Source organism: Rhagoletis pomonella, unplaced genomic scaffold (genome assembly GCF_013731165.1).
Source record: "Rhagoletis pomonella isolate Grant_MI unplaced genomic scaffold, Rhpom_1.0 Rhpom_scaffold_00001, whole genome shotgun sequence".
Lineage (NCBI taxonomy): Eukaryota > Metazoa > Arthropoda > Insecta > Diptera > Tephritidae > Rhagoletis > Rhagoletis pomonella.
In genome coordinates, this window is record NW_023458555.1 from 11933171 (window position 1) to 11952124 (window position 18954).

Consider the following 18954-nt stretch of genomic DNA (forward strand, 5'->3'; position numbering starts at 1 on the left):
TGTGTGTGTGTGTGTGTAATTTAATTAAATTGAATGCTTTTGGCTACAATACAATTTTAAGCAGACAGTAATAATTTTTCTTATCCTATTCACACTTTCATTGCAGTTTCAAAACTTCAACTGTGTTCATTGAAGCCAAATCAGCACTCCTGGATTTATCTACATTAGCTGCTAATATTTTTTCGTACACTTCAGTCACTTCCGCCACCGGTTGCCAATAAATAAATAAAAAAAAAAAAAATGACTTCCACCGAAACTCGTTGCGGTCTCACCTGCAGCACCCGTCCATCTAGCCGTGTTCTAAAGCCTCCAGGCGGTGGTCACTCCAACATCTTTTCGGAGCCCGAAATCGCCGTTAATGCACCACGTCCCAAATACAATCAACAAAACTCTTCCAACATGAACGCTTGCATGAACTCGACGGATCCCAATAAAAAGGTCGAGAAACTACGTGAAGAGATCGTACACTCTAAGCAAGCTCAGCCTGAGGCTGAAAGTCAGAAAGGCAATAGGGCTGCCGCCGCCGCCACCACACCCACCGGTGGTCAAGCTAATAGCCAGGCTGGTGGTGTCAATGAGCCACCGCGTACGCGTGTGCCCCCAGGTGGTTTCTCCTCGGGTGGCTTTTGGTAAAGTGCCGTCGTCGCCACCAGTGGTAAAGTAAAGCAAAGTAATGCGATAACAGCAGCGCTAAACAAACAAAGAACATAAAATACACAATATATATTAAATATGTAAGTTATTTGTACTCGTCGAATGTATCGCATTAACAACAACCAACAAATAATCGCATTTACTTCTACTATTTGCTTGACTTGATAACAACAACAACAACAACTATGAAATTGCTTATGGCAACGGAAAATATAAAGTGAATATAATGAAATTCACAAATTTCAAGTATCTATACTTCCTTCCTACAATCTATATATGTATTGCCTTTGTGTGACAAGTATATTATTATTAACTTAACGACACAACAAAACACAAAAAAGCCAACTATCCTTAAAATAAAAGCACAGAGAGCGTTTGCGTGCGTCGGTTGGTGATTTTTTGCATTTTTATACGAGTTGAAATTTTTAAATGAAACAAGTGAATTTTTGTATCTCTGACATCGACGGTTTTTTTTTTTACTTTAAATTCGTCTACTTTTTCAAAGTATGTAGTATTATGACGCGTTTTCTTTGGCAAATGTAGATCAATGTACATATGTATGTGTGTATTTATATTGCTGACTGCGTGCGCTTACACTCTCGGTCCTTTTGTACTTACACTTATACTTAATTTTAAATTTGTATGTATATTCTGTATGTTATATATACGTGAACATACCAATTTCTATTAAAGATTGGATACTTATTGCATTTTTTGGATAAACATAAGAAAAAAAAATGAAAAAATACATATAAAGAGTATTTAATGCTTCATAATTATTTAAATTTTTCAAAAGTTTACAAGAACAAATATAAGTTTGATTTTCGTATCCCAAAATTAATGTTTTATTGCTTAATGGCTGTTATTTGATAAAAGTGATAAAGAGACTTGCTTTGAGCGGAAATATTAGATAACGCTCATAATGTTCCACAATAATATTAAGCAGGAAATTTTACTAGGGGTTACAAAAAAAATCATCCCATTAATCGTGAGTGCGCTATAGGCCTTTATCTAAATTTGGGTAGTGCCTTTATAAGTTTAAGAGGACACAAATTAAGAAATGGGAAATGTAATTATATTATAGTTTTACAAGCTCCACTTGTTATGGGTCTTTTAGACCCTTAATTAAAGAATTTAATGAAAAATAGAAATTAAAGTGTTATTTAAAAGTGTTGTAAAGGGGCTTTAGTAATATCAAATCTAACTTACCAGTTTTTTGCTTCTTAGAATTGTGACTATCACGTCTGGATACTACCGTTTCGATATAATTTGATTGATGCCCAAAACAAAACTCCTAAAATTGTACCACAGTACAGTAGTAATTATTTAGTCATTTTTAATTTTAGGGCAATTTCTTAATCAGTGATTTTTTGTGGGTTTTGCGATCGCCATTTCTTTTGGTAGCACATAAATGGGGAAATTACGATAACCGGGGCGACAAATTTTGACTATGCACAAAGCACAAAGGTAAAACGTAATTATTTTCAGTGTCCTACCAGTTATATTCATTCAAATGATAGTTACATAGAACTAAGACATCGTTTGGTATTTTTTTAAAGAGTTTTATGCATTAGTTATAGTTCTATGTTAAAAGATATTAGTTGTGATCCCATATGAGTCCGAACTTACCATATTTTACTAGAATTTACCAGATTTTACTGGAAATTGATCACGTACTCGGTTCTAGGTCCTCTCTTTGTCAGCAGATACCAGTTTTACAGCCCTATTGTAACGCCACTGACAAAACTCAACGCCTGACTATTGTCTTTACTAATGCGCCTAATACTATGCCGCAAATTTTCTTTTAAGCGCTCTAATGCTGACAATAGTCATTGTTATTGTTATGACCTACTGAGTACGCGACAATGGCGAAACAATCTTTATATTGTGTTTTAGGCGCAGTAATTGTGACAATAGTCATATGATGGATGAATTCTAATGAATTTTGAAAGTTTTTTTGGTTATGTACATGTATGAGCTGAGCGTGTTTACATATAAAATAACCAACATTTTGCAAGTAATATTTGGAGGTTTTGTTGACGTCAGAAGTTACCATTTTTTACTAGGAAGTGATCCCGTACTTTTCAGTGTTACTCTATCGCTTTGAGCGAATTTTTATTTTTTTTTTACTGGTTTACTAAATTTAGTCCGAGGAATACGGAATCAAACCTACTATTCGCTGTTATATAAGTTCCGTTAACGTAGTTATAATTCACAACTGATCACAGTCTGGAGTAAAATGTTCCACCGGTCACGATGGAATGTCCCACATGTATTTATTTAATCCGTTACAGCTATGAAAGCTAAATTTCTATGTGAGAGTAAACTTTTCAGTTGCCCTTTTAAGGTATGTAAGCCATGCAAAATTGTTTACGTGGTGCATTTTACAAATATCATCTATCCCTGACGATTGTAATGAAAAATCAGAAACGTAGTTTGAAACCAGACTTTTTTTATACCCGAGCACACTTGTGCTCAAGGGTATTATAGCGCTTGCTCGAGATGTAATCACAACCGCAGTGTTGCGCGAATTATTAAAGTATCACGTTCGGTGTGAATTTCTAGCAACGTTTTATCAGTTGGGAAGTTGCAACAGTTTTGCAAATTTTCATCAGTGCTGCAGTATTGCCGCTTTTATTACGTGCCTCAAACAGGCCCATAATTTTGATGTAATGTGGGACCAAGATGGCACAACGCCGAAACCGGTTTGTCTCCAAACCAAATTTTACAAGGGATGACGGAAAATCGTACCACATTACATCACACTCCCACCCTGTCGGAAACACCAACAACGAAAATGAGAGTACATATTATAATTTTCTTCACACAACGGTTGTTTGTAGCAGCCAAAACTAATCGAGATAGATATTGACAAATGTATACATAAATGCTCAGAATGAAAAGAGAAGTCGATTAAGCCATGTCTGTCTGTCCGTCCGTCCGTCCGTGTGCACGATAACTCGAGAAAATGTTGAGATTTCTCAACGAAACTTGGTATGTAGGTTGTCCTTTATCCAGGGTAGGTTGCGATTGAAAATGGGCGAAATCGAAAAATCGAAAAATCCAAGAACTACGATATTTCAGTAAGTATTGAATGCAAATTGTTGAAAATTAGTATGTGAAGAAGAATTTTGGTAAAAAATAATATTATGAAATTTTTGAAAAATGCGCGCCCACTTATGATGAAATGCTGTATCTCAGTAGCCGCTCCGCCAATCCTTACCAAACTTGGTACGAGGCTTGCATAGGGTCTAGCTAAGAAATCTGTTGAAAATCTTTGAAATCGGGCAACAACCACGCCCACCTACAATGTAACGGTATTTTACAGAAACGCGAAAACTGCGATAGATCAGTAACTGCTGGAGCTAATTCACTCAAAAACGATTATTGCAATAACCACTCAGCAGAAGATTATATTATAAATTTTTGAATAATGGGCGTGGCGCCGCCCACTTATGACCACAAACGTGTATATCGGTAACCGATTTATCAATTCCTACTAAACTCGGTGCACTTAATAACCTTGGTACGGAAAAGCAATTCGTTGAAAATTATTCAAATCGGACTAAAATTACACCCGCTTCTCGTATAATGGTAAAGGTGGTACGAAAACTCCGATATTTCAATAACTGAGTTAATAGTTACAACAATCTCTTAACAATAAATAATGCAATGCTATTGACTTTTAGGAATTGGGCTTGGCACCGCCCACTTTATGACTACAAGGTGTATCTCGGTAACCACTTTATAGATTTCTACCAAACTTTGTTTAATTACACCATTAAGCCTAACTTAGCATATTATCGAAAACGTTTGAAATCGGGGGAAAAATACCCCTGCTTATCATGCAAAGGTAGTTTAGAGAAAATTTTAACGACGATATTTGATACCAAGGTTGTTGCGAATATTATTCCGAAATAAAGTCCTTTCCGGATAATAAACAAACCGCTTATCCAAAATAAAAGAATTTGGTATCATATGAAAGAGGACTGAAATAGCTTTTAAACAGAAATAACGAACGACCGCTATTTATATTTATTTTTTTATAATTTAATACTATAGAAATTCATATACCTCGCACAAGGTTTGTTCTATCGTAATTAATTAAAAATTTGTATTGAAATATTTTTCAATATGTGGCTTTCCTCGTTTAGACATTTCAGTTTTAAAGCTATTTAAGTGATCTTTAATTTGATACCAAACTTGTTTAATTTGAATAAGTGGTTTGTTTATTATCTGGAAAGGACTTTTATTTCGAAATAATATTCGCAGCAACCCTGTTTGATACCGGCGCGGATATATGGAGTTCGGTTTCGCCCGAACTTATAATTCTTTACTTGTTTCTTCTAAAAATTCATAAAACGTAAACTGAATACCGGCATTTTTTCAGTTTTAGGTACTATTTTAAGGATTATTAACAGCATTTAGGAATTTTTTTAAGTTTTTTTTTTGTTAACTCTAAAGTCATCAAAATCCCAGCCCACAAAAGCAAATAATACATATCTGTGTTCGTATGGAAAAGTAGCTTATGTCGAAAGGCTGGCTTTAGTATAAATCGGCATTCGCAGCATACGATTTCGAATTACTCAATGGCGCTGAGCCGTTGGACAACTTTTGGCGTGCAAGAAATAGTTCTGATACTAGCAAGTCAATATTCTTATTAAGTCTCATTCCAAAATTCCTTGTCGTTTAAAGAATAAAGGAAATGTCGCATTATACAAAAGCCAGCCTTTCAAAATAAGCTACTTTTCCATACGAACACAGATATTTTAGGTTTTTACAGTCTTTATTGAATTTTTATGTACCCTTCCAAACTATAAAATTTTTTTCAATTCCAACTACATATATACACATGTATGTATATCCATTCGCGTTTATTTTGTCATTTTTCCATACATAAATGCTTACATCCTTGTGTACATAGATATATGTATATGTATGTATGTAAGCAGTTACTATACATTTTATAATTTTTTGCTACTTTAAAATAACATTAATCTGAATGAAAGCTACAAATCTACATAAATATTTGCTAATTCTCTGCTAGACTTCGTGACTTTTACAGCCTCTGATATTTACATATACACTTGTTAAATTCTATTTCTACGCTTAAAACCTGTTTGCGATTGAAAATTTGAAGCGCTTTGTGTATGTATTGAACAATTTGCAAATCGGAATAACAAAAAGCAAAAAAGATCTACAAATTTAAATACAACAGCTTGTAGTTATTAATAAAAAATATGGAATAAACACGAGACAAAATAATTTCACTTTCATTAATAAACTGCTATGCAAATACAACTTTTTTGCATGCTTTATCTAGCTTCTGTTTACATAATTTGTGCGCTTAAAACTTATTTTTTTTTTTTCATCTTCATCTTATTTTTCGATCTTCGTTTATTTATTATTGTTCGCTAAGAGACATTTTAAATTCAAAATTAATTCAGCTTTAATGTAGTTAAAAATCATTTACTTTTTTGTATTTTTTATGTAATTTACTATCTACTTAATAATATCACCATTTCTTCGTAGTTGTGTATAATTAGTGAATTTTCGACATATCGAGCACCAATTACTGGCAAATGTTTCTCTACAGTGGGATATTTGATGCATAAACATACGTACATACATACTTATTATGAAAGTTTGTACCTCCTACATGTACATATGTATATCGATCGAGTGTTACGTTATTTGCGTTAATTACACGTACACGTATGCTTTTAGCCGTAATTGCCGATACATATAGTACAATATTTGATAGTGAACTTAAGTAGCATTTTTATCAATTTTGTTTTTATTGCTACCTTCGTGGCTTGTGTGCCATTTGTATATCTATCATTCATGTTAGGTAATTGCGGAATTTTTGACTGGCTGCGCATTAAGAATCCATGTCGAAAATGTATCTGTAATTAGAATACAAAAAATTTGATATTAGATTGTAAAAGTACCCAAAACGTATTTACCACTTACCACTTATTATAATAGTAGACTTGTGACTGATTGTTATTCACAATTTATGTACATATGTACATATGGTTGTATAGATACTTGATTATTATTTACATATGTATCATGCGACTCGAGCTACACATTTATAATTCCTTTTTCTTCTCAGCTGCCAATTTGTTCTGTTCCTGTTGGTGCAAGTAGGCGCGTGTCAGTTGAATGACCTGTGTCAAGCCCACAAACAGATTCACTGAGAAGAGACTGTAGTTTTTGGGAATGATGACTAGCGAGTAACGCGACCAAATAATACCGGTCGCCGCGAGTGCTGCACATTGTGGTACCGAGAGACTTTCGGCTGGACGCGCCAAGTCACTAAGGCCAGCAATGACTAGGGTCTGGAAAAGTTAAGAAAAAAATTAGTTAAAGAAAACTGTTTGATAGCCAGTGTGTAGAAAAACTTGTATGTAAGTATTTATTACTGGAGGCTTTACTTATGGGTATAAAAAGTATCTTCAAACTTGCCCTACACAATTCGCCTGCTCTCGCTAGCTTCATGTGAATAATTCGTTGTCATAACACCGCCGCCGCCATAAAATGGCGGATTATATATTTTTTCGCAACCCTCTCAATATGGTTATCAAATTAAAGGACTTGACTAGTAGATTACATCTCAAAAGCTGCTAATTTCAGTCTACTAATTTCATATTCAATTTATCGCATACATAGCTCTAGTTATTCGATTAACCGAATGTCCTGCGCTCTACTTCAAGCTACGTTGAATATTCGAACATTTGCATTTTTTGCATTATTTTTTCTAATGTGTATACATAATTTGAATTGAAACTGAACACACAAGTGTTTTATTCTTTTGAATGCTCATTCAGTGTAAATTTATTTACTTCAGCATTTTTCTTCCATCGATTGAACACGTTGCTTTGTGAAATCATACATATGTACTTACATATTTGTTTCATGTGATTGTAAACTAAACAAAATAATGAAATTTTATTTTTACACCAGCTTTTTCCCACGACCCCTATCGTGTCATATACGGTACAACGATATGTTATCAAATATTGCAGCTGCTCCCTAATCTGTTATACCAAATGCTACCATAAAGTTATGTCGCGATATTTCCGTTTCCTGGAAATTCTGGACTACAAATTACATCTCAGGAATGGTCAATATTCCTGCCAAATTTTAACTAAATCATCAGTTTCAGTTTGACGAACAACTTATGAATTTGGTATAAATATAATTTTAGTTTCATATCAATGCCCAATTGTTATATTCTATTTAACATAAACAGAAAAAGTTGATTAACATAAATTTTGAAAATGTGGCGACTCTGTTATAAAATACATCCAAAATATTTCGGTGTTAAGATGTAATATTAATTCTATTTATAAAAGATTAATCTAGCCTCTTCTCTGTGAAGTTTCTTTCTCGATACACAGCGTTTTTTTTTTATAATAAAAAAAAAATATTTTTGTTTCTCATATTGAGGAAAAGCAGATTCTCAACTCGTTATTCAATTTATTGAGCATGGGAATCGCAAAATTTTCAAAAGTGGGAAATTTAGTGAAGATTATTTCAAGAATTATGAGAATATTTTTTCGGCGTTTATAAATTTCGATATTCTACATATAAGCAATGCTGACATCACCGCCATCCAAGAAATGCGTTGGACGTGGCAAGGCAAGCAATGCCTGGGGCCTTGCTACGTATACTACAGCTGCCATGTAAAGGAGCGCAAATTCGAGTACTGTCGTTCACCCCGGTGGACGAGCATCTAGCCATAATCCGTATCAAAGCGAAATTCTTCAAAATTTCGCTCATTTGCGCCCATGCCCCGACGGAAGAGAAGGATGAGGTATCCAAGGATCTCTTCTATGAGCGCTTGGAGCGCATGTATGAGCGCTGCCCCCGCCACGATATCAAAATCGTGCTTGACGACTTCAATGCCAGGGTGGGCAAGGAAGGGATCTTTGGAACCACCGTCGGAAAATTCAGCCTCCACGAGGAAACGTCCGACAACGGACTGACGCTGAACGAATTCGCCGGGACCCGAAACGTGGTAGTATGCAGTACTAGGTTAGCTACGTGGCCGTCTCCAGATCGAAAAACGAGAAACCAAATCGACCATGTTCTGATAGACGGAAGGCATGCTTCCAGTATTTTGGACGTACGTATACTCCGAGGCCCAAACATCCACTTGCACCACTACTTGTTGCAGCCAAGATACGCACCCGCCTCTGTGCAGCAGAAAATGTGCGCCGAAATATGTAAGGAAAGCTTAGCGTCGAAAAACTGCAATCACGACAGACAGCCAATGCATTCGCTACTCGACTCTCACGCCTGCTCTCAGAAAGCACTCTTCAACAAAACGACATATGCAAGCAGTGGAACCACATTTCCCGCTCATTAAGTACCACCGCCGAAGAAGTAGTGGGATGTCAGCGAGCCCGAAAGAACAGCTGATACGATGAGGAGTGTCATAAAGCTGCAGAGAAAAAAGATGTCGCCTATGCGCTATGTGGGACCACTATTGGGGTCTGAAGAGGGAAAGAGACGTTTTTGCCGCAATAAGAAGAGAGAGGCCGAAATACGTGAGTGCGAAGAGCTTGAAATGCTGGCCGACAGGAAGAATGCCCGAAAATTTTACCACAGAGTAAGGCGACTTACGGAAGGTTTCAAGACGAGAGCGTACTCCTGTAAAAACAACAATGGCGACCTAGTGACCGATTTCCAGAACGTACTTAAATTATGGAGGAAACACTTTTCCACCCTACTGAATGGTAGCAGCACGGAAAGAAAGGAGAAGAAGAACCCGAGCCCCCAATCGATGATGACGGAGTCGATGCTCCACCGCCTGCCTATGACGAGGTACGAATAGCAGTAACGCGGCTGAACAGCCTGCCAGCTGAGCTATTCAAGTACGGTGGCGAGAAGTTGATAAGGTGCATGAATCAACTCTTATGCAGAATATGGTGAGATGAACGCATGCCCGACGACTGGAATTTAAGTGTGCTCTGCCCTATCCACAAGAAGGGCGACCCCGCCATTCGCGCCAACTACGCCAAATTTTGGAAAAGATCCGCGAGAAAAGAATCGACAACTCACCACCTATTTGTCGACTTAAAGCCACTTTTGACAGCACTAAAAGGAGTTGCCTATACGCCGCTATGTCTGAATTTGGCATCCCCGTCAAACTGATACGGCTGTGTAAAATGACGTTGAGCAATACCACCAGCTCCATCAGAATTGGGAAAGATCTCTCCGAGCCGTTCGCCACCAAACGGGGTTTCATACAGGGCGACTCCCTTTCATGCGACTTCTTTAATCTGATGTTGGAGAAGAGTGCTGCAGAACTGAACCGCTCAAGAACAATTTACTACAAGAGCGTGCAATTGCTGGCTCACGCCGATGACATCGACATCATCGGTAACAAAAAACGCGAAGTCTATTCTGCCTTTTCGAGGACTAGACGAAGTATCTCCTGTCAACAAACAAACAGTCAGCACATTCGCGCCTTGGCACCCACGTCACTGTTGACAGTTATGATTTCGAAAAAGTTGAGAATTTCGTTTACTTGGGAACCAGCATTAACACCGATAATAATGTCAGCATGGAAATCCAAGAAAGAGGAAGGCCTCCTCTGCGTTGGAAAGACCAGGTGGAGAAGGACTTGGCTGCACTTGGCATTTCGAATTGGCGTCAGTTGGCATAGAAAAGAAACGACTGGCGTGCTTTGTTGAACTCGGCCAAAATCGCTTAGGCGGTTATAGCGCCAAATAAGTAGAAAAAGAAGAAGAAGAAGAAGACATATTAACAATAATCACCATCCGATCACGCTTATTTTTACTGATAAATCACAAATGCGTGGAAATTGACTGCTGCAAAGGCCGACGGTGGGTGAGTTAATTACTTATCACTTCGTTATCAGTTGGTGATTTATTCCAGCGTAAAAATTTACCAGATGATTGGCGTAAGCATTTTAATTATATTTTATATACTGGAAAGTATAATCTAATGCTTTGCTTTCGAGAGGTTTTTTTTATAAAACAATAAACTAGTTTGTGACGCCATTCATACACTTAAATATGTACATACATAGTACATATGTACATACATGCATGACAAGCAATCCAAGGTGGGCTGATAAAGTTAATGAGCAGTGGTGGCGGATGCGATACCCATGAATATTTTGCGCTTTTGCATAATTGATTCAAACATACATACATACATACAACCATTGTGTACTTTTCCACCGATTATGTAAGTCCTTTGTGCGCGTTTTGCACGCTCGACTTTGCCAATATTCACTTACCCATTTAAAAAGTGGTGCCCAGAAGAAAACCGTCTTGGGTCCTGTAAGGATTTTAAAACCAAAAACGTTTATCTAAATTCAATTTAGTTGTACGACAACAAATTAGCTCACCCGCTGGATGCTGCCACAGTGGACGCAGCTTTTCAGGCACATGTTTGTCCACTGAGCCAACTAGAGCATTGTAAATTTTATTAGGAAGTCCTTTGCCAGCTGTAGTGGCACTTGATGGGGGTGGTGGTGGTGGTGGTGGTGGTGGTGGGGGTGCTGACGCTGATGGTGCAGAGGAAGCCATCTTTTCTTTTATTATTTTCTATTTACTACTTTCACTATGCTCAGCTCAGTAAAATTTTCTAAATTTCTAATAAGGAGCAGGTACTAGCTGAACACTTGCTGATATGATGACTTCCTCACCTCTGACTCGACAATGAAGAACTGAGTACTGAAATGAAAATAGGGAATATAGAAAAATATGCGAATGAAAGGCAAAAACGACAAAAAAATATGTACATATTTGAATGTTTATATAAATAAATACATATGTACATATGTATGTATGTAAACACATATGTATTTTGTTTGGTAGTGAGAGGCTCGTCATTCGGAACATGCGTGACAGTGACGCTTTTTCAGAGAGTTGATACCAATCTTCTGATACTCTCATTTACAGCGCAGCAGAGAGCAAAACCAATTGTTGTGGGTGTTTGTTGGTTCACTTTTCACTGTCGAAAAAAAAAAACAAAATTCAAAATAATTTTATAAATTTTCAACAAGCTGAGCGAGCGGTGGCAAGCAGCAAGTCGAGGCCGTTCGTTGCTTCCGACAAAGTGTAAAGACAGACCAAAGACAAAGTTTACAAATAGTTAGACAGCAATATGCCCTACATTACCCATTGTGAGCAAAAGAATCCCTTGAAGTCCTTTTGACGGAAAATTCGCTTGATGTATCTTCGTCCGGCTAAAAAATTTTGTCGTATGTGAAAATTCGGCCAAATTTGGTCAATAACTCAGTTTTACCAAATTAATCAAGATCGTTATCCGTCTTTGGATAACTCCTTTAGTTACCGAAATATTGAGTAAAATTGTCTCCCTTAATTGGGCCAACTTGAGTTAATAATGCAGTTATTAATTATTAATCTTAATTACATTTTTAGCAAAAATTTTGATCACAATTTGTCATATGTTAAACAACATTCCTGCAAAATTTTTACCACGACAAAATTCGACTAAAGAAAATCCTTAATAATCTCAAAAATAATTAATAATATACAGTAAAAAGAAAGTTGTTTAAGAAATTCATGAACTAGTAACATTCTCTGAGACTTTGCAGAAAATCTATCGTTGTGTTTTTGAGGAATAGAATTTCAAACTTCAATCCCTACCCATTTCCCAAAAGTCTAATGTAACATTAGACACTAATTTAAAAAATCTTGACAACCGTGCCAATGAACAGGCCAACTCAAAATATAAGACACAAATCTTATGCTGTCTTTCGAAAGACTAATTGAAAGATCTGCTAATTAAATAAAAAAATATTTTTTTTCAAAACTTAAAAACTAAAAGAAAATTAAACTAAAAAAACTAAACAAATGTATTTCAAATAGAAGAAATGAAATGAGTTCCTAAAAATTAAATGAATAACATCTAAAAATAAAATTAGGAATAAAGATTTTAATTAAAGAGAATACATAAAATGAATAAATGAGAATTAAAGAAAAAAACTATTTTTATTTTTAAAATAATCACATCTAAAAAATTAAAAGAAAATTAAGTTAAAAAAGAAAAAACCGTTAATTAAGAAAAAATGGAAAAAATTACCGCTGCCCAAAAACGCGAACTCGGATCTCTTGTTGTTGGTGTTGTAACATACAAATTCCCCAGTAAATCTGGGTCGTTTCGGTAACGTAGACCCGACTGTCGTGGAATAGATCTGAATAGATCTTATTTGGTTATTAATACATACAGACAAATTAGTAAAAACTGGCATTTTTAAGCGGTAGCTTTTGGAACACTGTATTTTTTAACCGACTTCAAAAAACTTTGGACCGATTTCTATAATTCCAGATCCCAGAGGTGATCCCATACTAATTTGGTTTAGATCTGATCATTGAATCATGAAGAAATTAATGGTACCCTTAACCTTTTATGTGGAAATTGGCGGTGTTGTTTTTTGCTTAAAAATTACTTGTTTCGATATCTCTGTTAACTGTTTAAGAATTCAAATATTTCGTAGTTGACGATATTTAGGGTACCACATATGTAGGTATGCTTATGTATTCATATGTATGTGTTTAAGTACATTTACGCTGTCGCTCAGCTGACTTGCCGGAAAGCACCATCTCTGCTACACATTTTCTCGCCTCCGCCTCAACCTTGACCTTGATGGCCTCCTAAGGCTGGCGCGAAATCGTAGCAAAATGCAATCGCACGAGCAAAGCAAATCATAGAGAAATGGCGTGATAAACAAACAGCCAATTTCCGTGAGTAAAAATAACAAATTTAAACTAATTGCAATTGAGCGTTTAGTGATGCAGTTGCAACGCGAAAAGCTGAGGAACCAAACCAACACACAAACCGAATGCATACTCGCAATTGAAAAGCGCGCGCGACGGAAATTCAAATTGCATGACATTAAATTTTTGCTGGCACACTATGAATTCGGAGAGCGCTCCCGGCTGCTTATATACGATACATACATATAATCACTTATGCATGCATATAATACATGTGTACGTTGACATGCAAATGTACATATATACATATATTATTCATATGTATTTACATACATATTTATGTTTTCAAATATTTCGCTCCGGTTGGGCATAAGTGGAAATTTAATTATGCACTTTTTTCAACACATTACTCACTTCGTTCCGAAAACTTCGATTCACAGTCCTAACTTTCGTTGATTTTCACGGTTGGAAAACTACATGCGATGCAAAAAAATGTAGGTACATTCCAGTACAACAGACGAATACCAACTGATTTCACGATTCTCAAACTAAAGCCGGCTCAGCGGAAGAGCTCTACAATTCCCAAATATTTACTATGCATAAAAAAATAAAATAAAAAATTCCACTAACACTAAAGCCAACTCAGCAAAAGGCGCTAATAAATTAGAAACCCAGTAGGAAATAGCCGGCCAATTATTAAAGTAAGTTTTGTCAGTGGATAAATACAAAAGACGACCGACCAACCGAAAACCGAACCAATTTTTAATAAACAAATTTTCTCTATTTTTTATATTTTCTTATGTTAAATATGGTAACACCGTTATAGCGGATAGCAAACATTATATATTTCTGTAATATATATATATATATATATATATATATATTTGTATTGTCACTGAATAAATAAAGATGACCCAAATATGTATGTACTTTGTTTTTTAATTCCATAGGCGTTGAACCAAACCGAAGCCCCCGTTCAAAGACCAAAAAACTGTTTTGACGAACCAATTCAAACGTGCAAAACCAGTTCGAACCGCTGCACTGAACCGTCCTAATTTTTCATCCGGTTCACGTCCCTGAAAAATACATATGTACATACCGCTTCATTTGAATAAACACATTATTTTCCCTCAGAAAGCGGAGCGTATATTTCAAAAAAAAAATGCATGCCTAAATCGACAAGAACACGAATGGTGGTTTTCTCCGGGGAAGGTACTTTAATTTTGATAGTTCCAAAGGATTTAAAAATTCTTTTGGCCATTTTTATTTTGAAAGGTGGTACGTTTTTTTTATATTCCGCTTTTTGTAAAAGTCACAAATTTTTTGTACTCTATAAATACATACATTGCCGCAATTGATATAAAAATGCTGAATATTTTCAGTGAAAATGGTGGTAAGTTAGATTTAAATATTTTTGTCTCGAGTTTACACCTCTTTTGAGTATTGAATTCGTCGTTTAAGTTTATGTACATATGTACGTAATTTGTGTAAACGACTCCCCCATGCAAATTTTGACAGATGGTTTACGGGATGGTTTTTTGAGGCTTTTACGCGTTTAGAAGAATATCCGGAATATGTCTAATGAAGTGATAAATACAAAGATACATAAATACACCCTTATCCATTCTGAAATACTTCAATATAACACACACATTTTTCGCTTTTCTAATTATGCAACCCATAACTCCGCATTTTAAGTCCTTGAATTTACTACTTATTAGAAATTAATGTCGAAAATCTGCTCGAAAAATTCACAAGAAGAAGAAGGCGAAGGCGGACTGACTGTTCATACTTCAAATTGTTTTCATTTTCCTGCAGGGGCCTCTACAACAGAAATGAGCGTGTGAGTACACAGACAGGTACTAGTTAGCTTTTTATAATTAGAAAAAATTGATAATCTGCGCGTCGCCTTGGTTTATAGCTGCGGTGACCATCCGTCCTGTATTATACGTGACCGCCCTTTTTATTGACCCATTGTCCTGGTAATTTACTTATTTTATACGGCACGCCAAATGTTCTGTGTTTCTTTTAATGTCCTGTATTTGTCCCGTATTCGGTGTTTCGACGCCTTAACAGCTCATTAAAATGGCATGCCTATGAACGAGTTTTAAGTGATGTTGGTATATGGTCGTAATTTTCTCCATAAGCTGCTATTTTCTAATCTGTATGCCTGTGATTCGAATCGAGGAATATATACAGTGACCTAAATAGCAATTAGGACTCGACATTTTAGTAAGTTTTGGCTATTTTCCTTTAGTTTATTTAATGTTTATTATTTATTTTATGAAAGTAAAGCTCTTTTCCTAACAAAAACCATATAATACCAATTACCAACTTTATGCAAAAAACTACAAAAATTAATTCTGCAATGCGCTTCTAATTAGAATCTTTTGAAAATTTTTTTTTTTTTGCAGTTTTGTAATCGGTTTTTCAATTCTAAAAAATTGCGTTGATTTTTAATAATTTTTTATTGCTGACGGATTTTTGCACTTCCGAACTATCTATGTACTCAACAATTTTCTAAAAATTCAGTTAAAAATTTAGACGAAAATTTGTGGAATTTTTCTAAGTTCTGCATAAAGCGTGAAAGTTTGACTTATGTGGCTTTGATTAAAGCATGAACCATATTTTTATAAACAAATAACAAAAAAATTTTAATTTGAAAAACATTGCAAATATTAAACAAAAAACACCATGCACTCACTTTTTGATTGCCAGTGTCCATCTAGGATCTTTGAAGAAGGCTTTTAGATCTGTAAGCTGTTGTGGAAAAAATTTGCAAAAATATTTTTTGTCCTGTATTCAGCTCTCATAAATATGGTCACCGTATATATAGCGTGAACATTTGCGCTTTTTGCGATAAATAAATATAAATCTCGCCACTCGACCAAACCAGATTTCGTTTGTACTCACATACCATTCCATAGCCACAATTATAAATGTACATACATACCTACATATGTACGTTTATTAGGGTGGTCCTTAAATATAGGAAGCAATTTCTACATCAGATTCCCTAAGCTTCAACCCCTACTATAGTCGAAGATGTCACCTATTAATTTTCGCCCTGATTGGAGTCGGTGAAGGCGGGTCGCACAGGAGTTCAAGTTCAGATTACCTTATGAAAACGTCTTAACCGACTGCAAACGCGACCAAACTTTATATGTGATATCTTCGACTTAAGTAGTATCGATTTTGGGTATTAAAGGAAAAAAATATTTTTAATTTTTTGAGTCTCCAAGCCGGCATCCTTTGACCCCTTTGCGACACGCTTTAATCGACTCCAATCGGGACCAAAATTTAGATGTGATATATGTGATCGTGGTATTACCGATTGAGGGGGTGAGACTGAAAAAATCATTCACTTGATTTTTTAAGGGCCACCCTAATGTACTTATATATAATATAAACTTGAACTTGTTTGCCTTGTCGAGCTTTTACAATTCACTGATATCAGTACAAACTTGCATACTCATGCAAAAGATACGTGTGTTCATACATACCCAGTCCGCAAAATTAGAAACTAGGAGAACTTCTGGGAGACCTTATTTCGGATATTTTGGTACTTTGGTTGCCTTGGAAACACACCGTCACCTCTACCATGGCATGGCTATTAAAAGATACTTATTTCACACTCGCTGCCATGGAAACCCACCTTCTCGGCTACCTTCGTGTGGCAACGCTAATGGAAGATTTTCTAATAAACCTTCCAAAGAGGTCTTATTGAAAAATCCCGTCCAAAAGGCGTTTATTTAGAAACGATCCTCATTTTGCCGACTGGGTATATACATATGTATGTATCTGTTGAATGATATGCCACACGTGGTTCTCCCAAAGCTTGCGACTTATTGCACAGTGGTTCGAATTGTAGTTACTGACTGAATATGTCGTCACCTGAAATGCGAAAAGACGATTTGAACCAAGAAGACAAAAACAAATTTTCCAATCTCCAACAGTTCATCATTCCATATTATTCGTTACCCGTCGCACAGTGTTTCGACTATATGGAGGCAAGTAGAAAAAAGTCATGGTGACAGTTGATAAAAAAAAACGGTTGGACTTAGAAAGGTAAAAGTAAAAGTCATAAATACCAAATTTCACATTATTTACTCACCCCCCCTTCCACACGAACTATGTATACATTTCCGTAAAAATACGGGAATCGGCGCGATACCGTCTAATCAGTTTAGTAGCCTTTGGGGATTAGCCCAATAAAGCAAGTGTTTCTTTTTCAACTGTAATCAATTATTTAAGTGTCGCGGAATATTCAGGTTAAGGTGTTTATCATTTTTTTGGAACTTTCCTATTTTTTTACTACAAAAAAAATACTTTAAATTGTAGATACTAAAGATTATTAGTAAAAAAAAGTGTGAGTACCAGTCCGTCAGGTCTTGAAATTGGACGAATGTTTTAGAGAATTTTCTATGCAGTCTTAAAATATACAATTGGATCTTTTCGCGCGGCTTTGCAAAAATATGTAATTTTTGATTTCAGCTTCTTTTTGCATAATTTCGCGAAAAGAATTTTTCGAACAATGAAAAAATCTCACCAAACATTCGGAAAACGCGAGTATTTAAACCTACAATGTCATTTTATAGTATAACCTTGTTGTGGACCCACATTTTTTGAGAGTTTTGGACGTTTTAGTGATCCAATCTTCCCCATATTTTATATTCAGGTTTTTCTAATAAAAGAAAGTCTACAAACGAAATTTCATCGAAATCGGAGGAAATTTAATATTTCCGCCCACAAGAGTAGAGGGCGTGTCAATTGTTCCATCTTTACTAAAGTTCACAATTCTCTATTTCTAAGTAAAACTAGAGCACATGTCAAGCTTCGGTGAAATCGGTCTAGGTGTACTATTATTTCCACCGTTCGCCATAGATCCTGCGTCGAATAGTTCTCTTGATAGTCAACAAAGCTTTCTCATCTTTCTTCGTCATCGTCCATGTTTCTGTGTTACATATATAATCGAACGTGCGTGATGGGAGAACATTCCGTCTATTCTGCCCTCTCCAAGTTGGTTATGGAAGCAAAACGAATGGATCTGGCGGTAAACGGGGACGAGACGAAGTAACTCTTGTGCATTTGACCGCAAAAAATGGAGAAATTTAAAATTACCGTATTTCCTTTTGTTTATTTACGAACATCCGCTTGTGATCAGCTGATTTTCTTTTCAATTTCCCCTACTTTGCAAGATTTTTGGGTATGAAAGCACAAAACCTGTGAGTTTTATACAACTTTTAATAGTTTTGAGTACGAGCATAGTGAAAGTGGGTTAAACTGATCGGAAGTGCATATTTTAAAATTAGATATACATACATGTTTTTACAACAGATTCAGATCCTGCGGACAAAAATGAATGAACCACTTCCGGTCGAAACCCGAGTTCCGTAATACCACCTAAACATATGTAGAGCATTCCCGATTTGCGTATTTAATAAAAAATCCTTTCCCTCCATTTTAGAGGGGGTGGTCTAGGACATCGTGTATATGTATGTATGTATGTATGTACATAGTTCTTTTTTTTAGTACCCGAATCGAAACCCCCAATTGAAAAACAAAAAAAAAA

At 35.8% G+C, this 18954-nt stretch overlaps 3 protein-coding genes across 4 annotated transcripts in view; 2 read left to right on the top strand and 1 right to left on the bottom strand.

Annotated features, from left to right (window-relative positions):
• The window catches only part of LOC118739059 (mitochondrial pyruvate carrier 2-like), a 29409-nt gene that overhangs the window by 2483 nt on the left and 7972 nt on the right, over positions 1 to 18954 (top strand). The window lies entirely within an intron of this gene.
• On the top strand, positions 163 to 1392 carry LOC118739051 (the record flags this gene model as incomplete). The annotated part of the gene is given in 1 exon segment (XM_036470166.1): positions 163 to 1392. A coding segment is annotated over 1 exon segment (393 nt). The 3' UTR covers positions 634 to 1392.
• On the bottom strand, positions 5964 to 14209 carry LOC118739042 (mitochondrial pyruvate carrier 2-like). 2 transcript variants are annotated; one of them, XM_036470153.1, is made up of 5 exons: positions 13797 to 14209; positions 11045 to 11372; positions 10934 to 10974; positions 6628 to 6998; positions 5964 to 6560 (listed from the first exon to the last, which is right to left on the bottom strand). In XM_036470153.1, the coding sequence occupies exons 2-4, from the start codon at positions 11223 to 11225 to the stop codon at positions 6750 to 6752; spliced, it is 471 nt and encodes a 156-aa protein (XP_036326046.1). In that variant the 5' UTR covers positions 11226 to 11372; positions 13797 to 14209; the 3' UTR covers positions 5964 to 6560; positions 6628 to 6749. The 2 variants fall into 2 exon arrangements, with proteins under 2 accessions (XP_036326046.1, XP_036326037.1); XM_036470144.1 differs by lacking the exon at positions 13797 to 14209 and having other exon boundaries at positions 11045 to 11419.

Coding starts and splice junctions, on each gene's coding strand:
- LOC118739042 (XM_036470153.1), bottom strand. CDS start 11,225: ATGGCTTCCTCTGCACCATCAGCGTCAGCACCCCCACCACCACCACCA. Junction 10,975..11,044: donor ACTGTGGCAGCATCCAGCGG/GTGAGCTAATTT, acceptor AAATCCTTACAG/GACCCAAGACGGTTTTCTTC. Junction 6,999..10,933: donor GGGCACCACTTTTTAAATGG/GTAAGTGAATAT, acceptor TAACTTTTCCAG/ACCCTAGTCATTGCTGGCCT.